At 34.5% G+C, this 12,698-nt stretch overlaps 1 protein-coding gene across 10 annotated transcripts in view; it reads right to left on the bottom strand.

Moving 5' to 3' along the window:
• Positions 1-9,177: 9,177 nt before the first annotated feature.
• Positions 9,178-12,698, bottom strand: part of SGIP1 (SH3-domain GRB2-like (endophilin) interacting protein 1) — a 160,814-nt gene continuing 157,293 nt past the window's right edge. For 9 of the 10 annotated variants that reach the window (XM_012722328.1, XM_004679086.2, XM_012722324.1 and 6 more), the window contains 2 exons: positions 12,237-12,401; positions 9,678-11,188 (listed from right to left, as the gene is read on the bottom strand). In XM_012722328.1, the coding sequence (XP_012577782.1) occupies positions 11,166-11,188; positions 12,237-12,401 (188 nt within the window). In that variant the 3' untranslated portion in view covers positions 9,678-11,165. Of the gene's footprint in view, positions 11,189-12,236; positions 12,402-12,698 lie in introns of all 10 variants that reach the window. The other variant, XM_004679085.2, reaches the window with a different exon arrangement.

Genomic DNA, 12,698 nt, shown 5'->3' with positions numbered 1-12,698 from the left:
AAATACACAGATAGTTTTTCTACTACTTTTGATGGGGAGGTGAGGTTTCTTAAGAGTGATAGTATGTATTGTTATTTTGGTTAATATAACTGGAAAAATCTAAACACTTTAATGCAATGTTGTACTTAGTTTACATAAGCAGATGCTAACTAACCTGCAGCAAAATGCTTAACTGCACAAGAGGTTAAAGTCATCGAGAAAGGATAGTGAGGTATGCAAGAATGATGTCCTATGCATGGCCATTATTTTAAAAATTAACTCTTCCCCAGGGGCCATTTTTTAAAAGTCAAATTTTAATAATGTGTTGGAAAACCTACTTCCTTTTCACAAATATTTGTTAAAAGGCTGGCAGTAGGAATGGAGTTCTCAGAAATCCATTTAGACTATAGCTTTATTACCCCATTGCCCACATACAAACTCAGCTACTTCTTTATATTACTTTTTAATATAAATCTAAAGCCTTAACAAGGAGTCTCTGTGCTAGACACTAAACTACAGAACCAAGATAGAATTCCCCCATGCAAGGAGGTAGCCACTGGGTGGATAGCGCAGACAAGCACACAGCCTAAACCCCAGTGTGTTCATTGGCAAGACAGGGAGCAGTAGATAGTACTGAAGGGCACATGAACATGGCAGAGGTCTTTTGTGTCAGGAATCAAGGCAGTGGTGTGTGTACTGTTGTGTGGCTATATGTGAGTGTGTGCATGAATGTGAACATCTGTGGGTATGTGTCTATGTGTAGAACCTGAGTGTGTTCCCATGATTGTGTGATGCTGTGTGAACAAAAACATCTGTATGTGAATACATGTACACATGTGAACATTTCTCTGTATGTGCCAGTATAATGAGTGATTTTCTGTGTACCTTAGTGAATGTGAGGTTTTCTGTGTCTTTATGTGTGCTCTTTTGTGTGAGATGTGTCTATGTGCTGAATGTGTATATATGATCCCTTTTCTGTGTATCTGCATGTGTGCTTGTGTATGTGAATTCATCATCTAAGTATGTGAGTGTACACTTGTGTTAGTGTGTGAACATCTCTGTGTATCCTGTGTGTGGTTGTGTGTCTATGTGTGTGAATAGGGCACAGAGCCTAATTAAATGAGTAATTCATGTTCTACTCTAGTCGGCCTGCTAGGATGTTTCTAATGCTGCCTGGTTGGCCAGAGCTGGAATCTGAAGTTCCCCAGGAGGGTCAGCAGCCCCCAGTGCCAGGCAGTCCTCAGGATGGCTGCTTGGGAGGCCCCAATGGCCAACTCTTCCCTCCAGTTTCATTAATTTGCCAATCCTTTACCAGAATATGTAACTGGGAATACAGCTTGTACCTCTGTGTGCACAGATGCTTCACAAACCCTCCACCTCTACCCGGTCTTTTCTCCCATTCCCTCTGGTAACCAGTATATTTTTGCCAGTTTGTTTTCTTTAGTTATTTACAAATTTTCTTATTTGTTGCAGGGGAGGAAGACTATGGCACCAGAGAAATTGTGGCTAGGGCAAGCCATTTCTCAAAACAGGGTTCTGTCCTCTTCAACAGCCACTCCCTTGGAACTTGTATTTTCTTCTCCAAGCTGTTGCCCTGGGGCTCTGAGGAAAATGAGCACTTACTGCGGGGCGGTGGCTCAGGTCTGCGGGGCCAGAGCCTGCAGCGCTCTGGGGAGGCTCTTCCACTGAGGACGCGCGGGAGAGTGTTCTTCTAGCGCCCTGACCTTCCTCTGTCTGCAGCCACAGCGCACTCCCTGGGGACTCCGGGCTGTCTCCACGGCGACTTCCTCAAACAGAGTCCTGCCCCCTCCTTCCTCAAACAGAGTAGCCCCAGGATGTAAAACCTGTCATCATCACTAAGGTTAGGAAGAGGGTTTTCCCTGAAATTTGCTGCGCCTTGGGGTGGCATTAAAGGGGCAATGAACTGACATCCTAAGGGCAAGGAGGAATTCTAGGACTGGAAAGGGAATCTGTAGGTCTTCATCCAGTTTTTTTGTTTTTTTTTTTTTGTGTGTTTTGTTTTTTTCATGTAGATGCCAGGGGTTGAAGTGGAAAAATGTGGTGGTTTCCTAAGACAGGAAATCAGAGGCACAGAGAGAAAGTAAAACGATCTCTTTCCTACTTCTGACCGGGATGCTTCCTTCCACCAGTCCCCTCTCAGGCACACATGATAATTGACTAGTGTTCACCTTTGCCGGGTAGGAAAACCAAAGTGACTTCACCTTAAATACTGAACATGGCAAGAGACTGGCAATTGCCCTATCCTGAGAAGATAAGTTCCCCATTATTTCTTTCACTTACACAAACTGTACTTGTGACCTATATATAACTGTTGAATGTAATAGAACAAAGATGCACTGTTGACACACCCTCCTGCCTCAAATCCTTCACATCTGGGTATTTGTCATTTACTCTTAAACAAGAAGGATCACAAGTACTAAATTGGGTATAAGAAGATGCTGAGTGGTGTGGATCCTGGCCTGGGCACGAAGTCCTGCCCACTCATTCAACTGGTGGAGGAATCCTGTATGCAAATTGCCTTTAATTTTCAAGTGTAACTAATGGATGTGCCTGCTTTTTCTTTGGACTCAAATTACCGTGTCAATTTTGGGGAACTTAGTTGTTCTCACAACCATATGAACATACTGACAAACAGTTGTGGTTCTGTTTAATTGTCCCAACAGCTCTGTCAAAAAAGGGTTGTTCTCCCATCACAGGTTTAGAAAATTTGGGTTCTGAGATATTAAATAATATGTCCAGGCCCCTCTATTTAGTTTCTAAGTTATAAAATAATATGTCCAGGTCCCTCCTGTAACTTATGGGCTTATCTCTTTACATTACAAAAGGAGTTCCATTCTCCTTAACACCAGTCTTGCCAACCCATTAACATTTAAGAAATTTTGTAATGGAGGATTTTGGGATTGGGTCACCTACACATAACAACATGACCCTTCTTCTGCCTTAAGAATTAATCACAGTGGCCCTCCTCAAGCCAAAATCAAATGCCTAAGAAGTGGACAATCACTAATGGAAGAATGACATCGCTAAACACCTAGACGAGACCATTACCCCAAATGCTTAGTGCAGTTAGCATCCCTCACAGCTGCAACATATGGGGAGAATGGTGGAGACTGTCCTGGTTGAAAAAGGGAGCTGTCAAGTTTTCTGGCCCATTCTAATCCCTATTTACAAAAAGACAAGAATAAGAAATGATTGTTTATTGACTATCATGTATTAGATAGGATTGCTGGGTGACAAATATCATCTCATTTAATTTGTGCTATAAGGATATTAACTCCATTTTCAAAGATAAGTAGATAATCATTAAGTAACATGATTAAGTAAATCATGGGATTTGTAGGACTTGAAAACCCTCCCACTGTGACAGAAATTTGCCTACCTTGCCTACCCTAAGCAAGCAGGGAAGTTTTCTAGCAATTTGGGGAAAGTTATAAGAGGTTGGCAATAAAAGAGATTCACAACTCAATTTATTTTTGTTTTTCATTTATTTTCCAGGAAAAAAAAACACATTTAAATAACAACTTACTCAGATATTTCATTGTTTTCACATATAATTAAACTTTGTTCTGAAACAGGAACCTTAGTTGCAGTAATGTGTCATGATAAATAATTGCATATTCAGGATTTGTGAAATGGGTCATTGGGAAAATTATGAAGGAAAAACATTTATAAAAATTATTATTTACAAAAGTGATAACCACACCTTTCCTAAATCATAAGGCAAGTAATGTTTAAATGTTTTCATGATTATCTTCAGTATGTCAGTACTACACATTCATATCACGGTTAGCTCCACAGAGAGCTGGCTGCATTTCTGTGTAAGAACAGCCATTACTTCTTTTGCTGGTTTCCCCTTGAGCACAGCAGAGAAGCAGTAAAGCTTCCATCACAGACAAAGCAGTAACATATTTGAAAATATTCACTGTTGAACTACACATTTAAGAAAAAGATCCAGGCATTGACATTTTGACTGAATTTAAAAAGCATCGTTGAGGATTTTAGTTCACAATTCTTTTAAAAGTATTTTATGCCCTAGGTATTTTGTAAAATCTATACTCTATACACAGTCATAGAGAAATTCAGTTTACCTTTGCTCCAAATCTTGGAGAATTCTAACTAAATGTTACCACCAACTCAAATTAAAATGCTAATATTGTTTTTCTTTACAAAGACAACTGACTGAATTTATTACCTTTAGAAACACAGCAAAATTTCTCTGAGGTTCTTTTCCTACATTCTCTTACTAAGTACCAAAAATATCAATGCCTTATACTGCCACTTAGTAGGCACAAAAATTAAAATTTCATCATTTAATTTTTTACAAATCTTTTCCAGTACAAAGTGAAAAAAACTTATGTTGAGACACAATAGTGTTCAATAGTTTTAAAAACCACCTGTATAAATTACTGCTTGGCCTATAGGGAAGCCCTGCTCATAGATAAGTTTAGCATACTATCATAACAACACCTGTTTTTTTTTTTTTCAAAAATATTATCCAGCAGCAATTTTTTAACTCTCTTAGATTGAGAGAGACAGACAGAAAGAATCATCAGACAGGAGTCAATCTCTTTTATGCATGTTCATTTAAAAAAGTAAGAGCTAAGTAAATATAGACCTGCAAATCCAATATAGCTATGTTAAAAGAAAAAGGAAAAAAAGATCAGACTTTGGATTTTGGGACAATGACCCCAGTGATAGTTACTTGGGTGTATTTATTATTTAAAATAGCTTAAGGTAATTATTTTAGACTAACATTAAACATTTGTTTTGAACAAAAAGAAAGGAAATGGAGAAAAAGATAATATCAAAGAAATAATAGTAACTGAAGAAAAGAGATGGATTTAGCATTTGTGCTATATAATCATTCAAGGGAATATTAAATGGCATGGTTTATTGGACTGTTTCACAAACTTTGAATAAATTAAAAACTGAACTACATTTAGATATATGTAAAATGAGTCAACTTTTTGATACCAGCTTACCAAGGAGAATTTTCTAAGTGAATTTTTTTGATTTTGTGGCAAAATCAGCTGATTTGCAAAATAAAACCACTCACAAAGGAATATGAAATGTTTATTCTTATAGAGTCCTATAAAATCCATGATAAAGAACACATGGATTTAGCCATAATTACAATATTTTCATGCCATTTTTAGTAAGAGCCTGTAAAACTACTGTTAATATGACGAGATATTTTTTAAAAGCTGTTTAATAACAATGAATTTAGCCCATCTTTGTTTATATCAAACATTGTTTATAACAATGAATTTAGCCCATCTTCAACAGACTTGTGGGTAATAGGTGTAAATCTTAAAAATAACACTTAAAATTTTAAAACAATTTTATTGTTTTAGTTTGAACATTTTAGGTACTAAGTTTAAATTCACTAATAAAATTTAAAATAGAAATTCACTTGAAATGGAAGGAATTTCTCTTAAAGTCAAAACAAAATCCACAAGTGTTTTGAAACCATCCCTGGTTTTATTATTTGTTCTTTTTAAAGACAGATACACTGGAATTAAAAGAAAAGTTTTCTAAAGTTTTTCAAGATGTGTTTAGGGCAAAAAAGAGTTTTGTTGATCTGATACTTTTCTTAAGCTTTGTCAAACATTAACATTTACTGTCAATGTCCCAAAAGTGGGATCTACAGATGGGTAATTATTCTCAAACCATAAGGACAGTCCCCTTAACTAGACTGGAACATGACTTGGAAAATATTCGAATAGAGTTGAAAACAGTTGAAATATCTTTGACTGATTTTCTTTTAACATGAAATAACATAAAAAATAGATTTGCTTTTCACTGTAACAATATTTATTACAAGGTCAATGATGTATTTAGGTTAGCAGTGTCTGAACTGGAGCTAGAAGACAGTCAGAAATACTATAAATAAAAGGAAAAGTTACTTTAACAGCTAAATCCAGAGTGCATCAATAAGGAGTTGCCCTACTTTCACAGAAATGTTCATTTAGGATAGAAATCAGATATTTAACATGTGAAATAATGAAGAGATCTCTGTGTATATATGTGTGTGTATGTTCAATTCAATAGACCCTAAACACTGACATTCCTTCAAAGATATTTAGAATTCATTTAGATATTAAAAATGAAATTCTAGCCCACAGAACATGCTAGAGCACCAAAACAAACAAACAAACAAAAAAAAACAAGCGAAAGGCAAGTGGGTTTTGTTGTTTTTGCTCTTTGTTTTAATAATTGATACTTCAATGTTATACTCCTATATCATATTTCCTCCATTCATTTCATGGACAAAAAGTAATGTAGTTGCAGCCATGTTTAATTGATGACTGAGAAAGTGGCATTTTAATGGTGTTTACCAAATGAAAACACTGAAAGAACAGGAAAAGAATAAAGCATCAAGAGAGAAGCACACACCAACAAGCCGGTGGTGTGGGCCATCAGCACAGTTTCTTTAATCAGTATAACATGAATAGATTAGTTCATTCATAACTACAATATAATTATTCATGTTGAAGAAACATCATGTTTACATATTAACCTTTAAGCTGTATCTAGAGATCATCCTCATTTTGATTAAAAAATTATGCTTCCACATTTAAAAACTTGCTGATCTTTTTAGCATTAACAAATATGTAGAAAATTGAGTATATTTTGATTGAATGGATTTTACTCAAAAAATTTTGGGGGAAATGAATGTATAAAAATTCTACAAACTCATCTCTTTAGTAGATATCTGAACACTTCATTGTCTTTCAACTTTGACAGCTTGTGATTATTTTCAGAAATTTGTAAAAATAAACCTGATGGATACAACTCTTTTTTTAAGATGACTCTCTTTCTTGCTTTTAAAGCAATCCAAAAGCATACCAAGTAAATTTTGTCAATTCGCAAGTTAGATGTGGAAACGTCACATGTAGGAGGGAGACATTTATTACGTCTTAGTATTTGGAATGAACAGTTACTGCTCCTTTTATTTACTTATTTTTAAGTCATTAAAGAAAAGGTCATAACTATGAAAGTGAGAGAATACATTTCCGGTCACTTGGAGACTGACATAGTATAACAGGTGAAACTAAGGAAAAGATAGGATTTTTTTCCCCTAGAAAAAGCCCTCTATCTTTTTCTTAAAGTTGGATGAAGTTAAATGGTGAGAATGAAACCTAAACTGACCACAAAAAACATATTTAACTTACCATCTGATAGAATGTCAGCACTTAGAAAGACCTGAGCAATCTACTAGAGGGCAGTCATTCTCAAATATTGTATGCTCACTCAACTACACATTCTTAAGGCCCATCTGAAGAGATTCATTCATTCAATATGAATTTATTGACACCTCCTATCTTCTAGGTTCTGGGGATAGAATGGTGACTAAGACAAAATCATTGCCTTTTAAAAGGTAAATGATAACACAAAGGTCCACAAAACACTGATTATTTTCAATGATTTTGCTAGCTCAATTGTTCTTATCTTGACACTAATATTTCATAATGCCCTTTACTTGAGTATCGCAATAGGATATGTATAGCATATTAAAAAAAGAGTTTCTTACCCAGAATTAGCAAGCAAAACAGGTCAGAGACTCCCTCTACAGTCAAAGTAACTGTGTACTTCCAGATACTCCATCTCTTTAGATAAGTTGGTCTCTCCAAACCTCAATGTCATTATTTGTAAAATAAAATTAATAAAAAAGTTTATTTTTTGTGTTAATACATTTAATGAATTAGTATGTGTCATCACTGGTACGCAGAAAACATTCAAGTAACATTGCACTTCAGTCAATTATTATGATTCAACAAATTTCCTTTTCAAAGATGAACCTCTCTGAGTTAAGTAGAAGCATGGAATTTTGGAGTTTGGAGAAACTGTGGATCACAGAAGTGTTACTACGGTGTTTAAACAGTAGTCTGGGAAGTACAGGTTTAAACTGCTAGAGGAACTTTGAACTGGTTAGCCTATGAGGATTCCATGTGAAATTTTAGTAGGAAAAATGTCCTGCTGTTAAGAAAAGTTTGAAAACCATGGCAATATCAGTCCTTCATTCTAAGAAGAGAAGCAGAAAGGGGCAATGATTTGTTGACAGTTACAGAGAAGGAGTTACTGGTAGAGCTAATGCAGTTACCAGGTTTCTTTGAGAAGAAAATTTAAAAATATGTGCATTTATAGCCTAAGAACTTTGTGGATTGAGTAAAAATATATAAAAACAAAAATAAAGCATCTACAGGTTGACTGTCTGAGGGGTTTCTCTCTATTTACTTGAAATCATTTGAAATGTAGACATTGCTTTGTTACAAGTGAAATATATATCCAAATACCATATGGTCAATTTTCATTTTGGCTGTAGGAAGAGAGAAGAATATAATTTTAAAAGTGATTAAAAATTCTTATTTCTAGGAACTATAAATTCTAATGAAGATAAAATTGATACTAATTCTCATTAAGAATCTATTTCTAAAAATATCATGAAAGTATGGATTTTATTTGAGAAGAAAAACATACTTTCCATGTTATCAAAATGAAGCAGTAACATTCATACTCTTATCTTGTTAGGCAGGACCTTTTAAATCATAATGCTCAGGAAATAGTATTCTGAGCCTAAGTTAACTAGAACCTTTCTTTTTATTTTAACCCCTGGTATTAAAAATCTTACTATGTACTAGCCCATTTTGCTGTTTTGTGGTTGATAATGAACCTGACTTTCTCAGGTTATCTTTGATAACTGAGACTCTTGCATTGTCTAGGACCATTTTTTTCCTAACACAAAATCTTACTGTACAGTACTGTGGATATAGGTGTAACAGAAGATTAAAAACCACAGGATTAAAACAAAGCCACTAAAATCTAAATAAATCCCTGATATGAGTTTATTGTGTTACTATAGACTTATTTTCTGAAAGGAGAAGGGATGCATATTATGTATTGAGGTTTTGGTCATTTAAGGTTTAATGATTTTGAAATCACTGACTTCCATTCTATAACACAAAGACCAATTAAGGAATTAGGAGATCTTCATAGTTTCAAATTTATGTTTCTGGAAACATCTGAATAATGTTAGAGATTATTGTAATCTATGTTTTAAATTACATTTGTACAATATCAACAAAATTATTCTTTGAAAATAAAACCCTTGTCTTTAATTACTAATTTACTCTAGAGCAATATAAAATAATATAAAGAACAAGACATGAGAACCAGTAATATTTACACATTTTAATATGCTTTGTGTTAATATTCAGTGCATCTCTTTCATGAATTAGTTTCTTAAAAACACATTTTTATATTCATCTACTGGATAATTTCAATTTTCTGCTGCTTATTCTCCACTGATTTCAGTGTGTGAAATTTCCCCTCTTTTTTTTTATACGTTTTCATTTTCTATCTTGTTTTCAGAATCAAATTGAATATTTCTCTTAGAAAGAGCATACAATGTGTTTGCTCAAAAAAAAAAAAAAAAAACTTTATCACCAGACTGCTTGGGGAGTCAATTGGGAGTTTGTTTGAATAATAAAGATTTTTCTAAGATAAAACACATAATTTTGATCATTCTCTTGGAAACAAGCACTATTTGAGAAATACAAATGTTAATTTAAAAACTTCTACTACAAACCATTGCCACTTCTACTATAAGCAATCTAATTTTAAAAGTAAGATTAAAAAAATATAATTAGATTCTAAAATTTAAAGGGGCTTAAGAATTTTTGTTAAACATTTGAATGCAAAATCAAAATTAGCAACTAATGATAAATATAACAACTTAATCATTAGTTATTTGATAGTATAACCTAATAAGGAACTGGGTTTATATTTAAGGTAAGTTCTAAGATTTAAAAGAAGTGTCATATTTTCAGATTGCAATGAGGAAGGTTTTACAACTGGGATCCCTGAAGATTTCACCTTCCTGAATTCCTGTATTGTTGGGCCAGCTGGGTAATCACAGTTTTTATTTTACTTTACAGCAGTGATATAACATATCTTTTTGATACCTCTCTACTTGATTCCCCAAGAATGGCAAAAATTTATAGTTACATACAATGAATCCTAATTGCCTAAAAGGAAATTTATTGCTCTATAATGTTGATTAGAATTTCATTTGTGGAGCTTTTCCTCCTTCCCAAATGATATAAATGATGATGAGTAAAATTCTCCTTCTGGATTGAAACAGGAGACTAAATTTTTGCCTAAGACATCTAGTCTCAATGTTTTGATTTTTGTTGGTAAAGAGGAAGAGATGAAATACCATTCCCTGTGCTGGATGGAGAGACTCTGTCTAGAGCCAATGTGCAGAAATTGCTGGCCACTGCAACTACGGAAAGTCGTGAAATCTTAAAACCACAATTTTGGTTTCAGTCTGATTATTCAGCAATTGTCACATTTGCTAAACTGTAGAGAGGGGAAGTGGTTAAGACTTCATCTCCTTTACTTTTGATTATAATTTTATATACTTAAACTTTAAATATGAATTGCTTTCCCTTTTTACACGAGTTATAAAAATAAGAGGCCCTGTTTACGCAGTTTGCATTTTTATGAAATTTGCAGTTTGAAAAAAAAAGCTTTTTAAAAAGTGGTAATTAATGCTTTTTTTTTTAATGTGCTGCAACCTTAGAATTCTTTTTTTGAAACAGTTTCTCAATTAACTCTTTAAACATTTGAAGATAGAATTTTTATTTAGCACTAGAGTAAAACATACTAAGGACTGAAGAAAAGTAAATTTGTTTTTTTCTGGTTCCACTTAATTTTCTTTTTATGTGGCACCCCCATTATGACAACTTTCAATATTAAATTTAAATTTTATATATCAACAAAATGCAATCTACCTCTGTAAGCATTGTGCCATTCAACAGTACTACTATTAAATTTACATACCACAGTTTAAATTACATCCATTTCAGGAATGGTAAAATGCTAAAACTCAAGGGTTTAACTGCCTTACTGGAATGAGTACAATATACAAATACAATAATTACAATTTAAAACCATTAACAATATTATACCTAGAAGTAAATACTGTAGGACGGGTCATCACGGTATTGGGAGAGGGAAATTACTGCTGAAAGTCAAAGACATTTCCAGCAGGTATATCCCAAGTGCAGGTTTTGGTTTGCTTTCATCAAACCGAAACTAAAACCTGTTTCTTATACAGTTCTCCATTATATGGATCCTCCACATCCTTGCATACAATTTGATTAGTTATCTGCCAAGTATTTTCCTGCAAAACAAAACAACATACCCATAGGTTATCTGCCAATCAATAATATGATTTCTAATGGGTGACATTTTAACTTTCCCTCCTCCACACTTGAGGGGGTGCATTACTAACATATAAAATACATCAAGTTTCTTAAGTTTCCCATTTTTCCAGCCAGCTTATTATTTTTTTATTTCTAATTATGAACAATTTGCATAGGTTTGGGTAAAGGAAAGGTGAAGGATTTGCTCTTGAATATGATAATCCAACTTGTTATAGAAGAGTAACCATTTGATTTACTTTTGGATCTGGATCATTTTGAGAGTGGAAAGGATAGGATTAATAGTGATTTCAGTACTGCAGACATAAACCCATGATATACCCTTATTGAATCACTGCTTAATCTACTCACTTTAGTACTGGGGATTCTCTGCCAACAAACTCTAGCTCCATCCATATTCAGCTCATGTGTAACCCATTTTTTTAAGTATTCTTTAACATTTTTTTCTATTTATTTTATATATATATATATTTGTGTGTGTGGCACTCTTCATTTTGTGCATTTTTTTTCATCTCAGTTGTAATTCTCATGGACTTCCTACCACCAATTCACCCATATGCCATCACTATCATGTGTAACTCATTCTAATACTAAATTCTTTAAGGTTGCTATTAAAATAAAAAATAGCTTCTCTCAGATCTCAGTGATGCCTAACCAGTCTAAAATAGATTCTCTCAGATCTCAGTGATGCCTAACCAGGCAAGCAGCATTTATCTTGTCAAAATAATAAGGAGGATTTAACCTACTAGCCTCAGACTACATGTCCATATTAGGGAAATAACTGGTAAGAGCCAGGATAAATAGCCAGAGCCTTTCTAATTTCTGATGTCCAGTTCATTGCTCTATTTTTACTTCCTTCAATCATTGGTTTGCTTTATAATTGGGATGGGAAAGGAGGATTAGAAGTGGGGAAGAAGAGGAGAAAGATGAAAAATTCATAATCTCTTCTTAAGGAAGAGTCTAAATTGAGATTGTTTCTGCAAGTGAGACTTAAACATACCCACTTACCTGCAGCAAACCTTTTCTTGATAAGTGAAAATCGATACCCTGCTCCAACAAGTTCAATGTCACAGCCAGAAAGAGTGCTTCCTTCGCTTGTGAACTGCACAACCAATGGAGAAGGTTTGCTTGGGCCTTCAGATAACTGAAATCTTGCTAATAAAGAGCCAACTCCTATAAAAAGTTATTAAAGATAATAGTCAATACAACATTCTAGATATAAAGTTGGAAATAGTATTCAAAAGTTAATGTAAAAAGGGCCCTCCTCTCCCTGGTGGTGCAGCGGGTTAGAAGGCAGCACTGCAAACCAGCCGCAGCAGCTTCATAGCGACTTCCATCGCTGGCCCAGAGATGATTCATATGGCCCGGCAGACTTCTCCTGACACGCCGGCTGCTCCCCTCAGCAGTGTACTTCGTCCATCAATGTTCTGCCCCCCACTTTGTCTCTAGTGAAACCTCTCACCACCCTGC

The sequence above is a fragment of the Condylura cristata genome, unplaced genomic scaffold, assembly GCF_000260355.1.
Source record: "Condylura cristata isolate star-nosed mole 26May11 unplaced genomic scaffold, ConCri1.0 scaffold00008, whole genome shotgun sequence".
In the NCBI taxonomy this organism is placed as follows: Eukaryota; Metazoa; Chordata; class Mammalia; order Eulipotyphla; family Talpidae; genus Condylura; species Condylura cristata.
The sequence above is the reverse complement of the archived record's forward strand: the minus strand, read 5'-3'. Positions and strand labels throughout refer to the sequence as shown.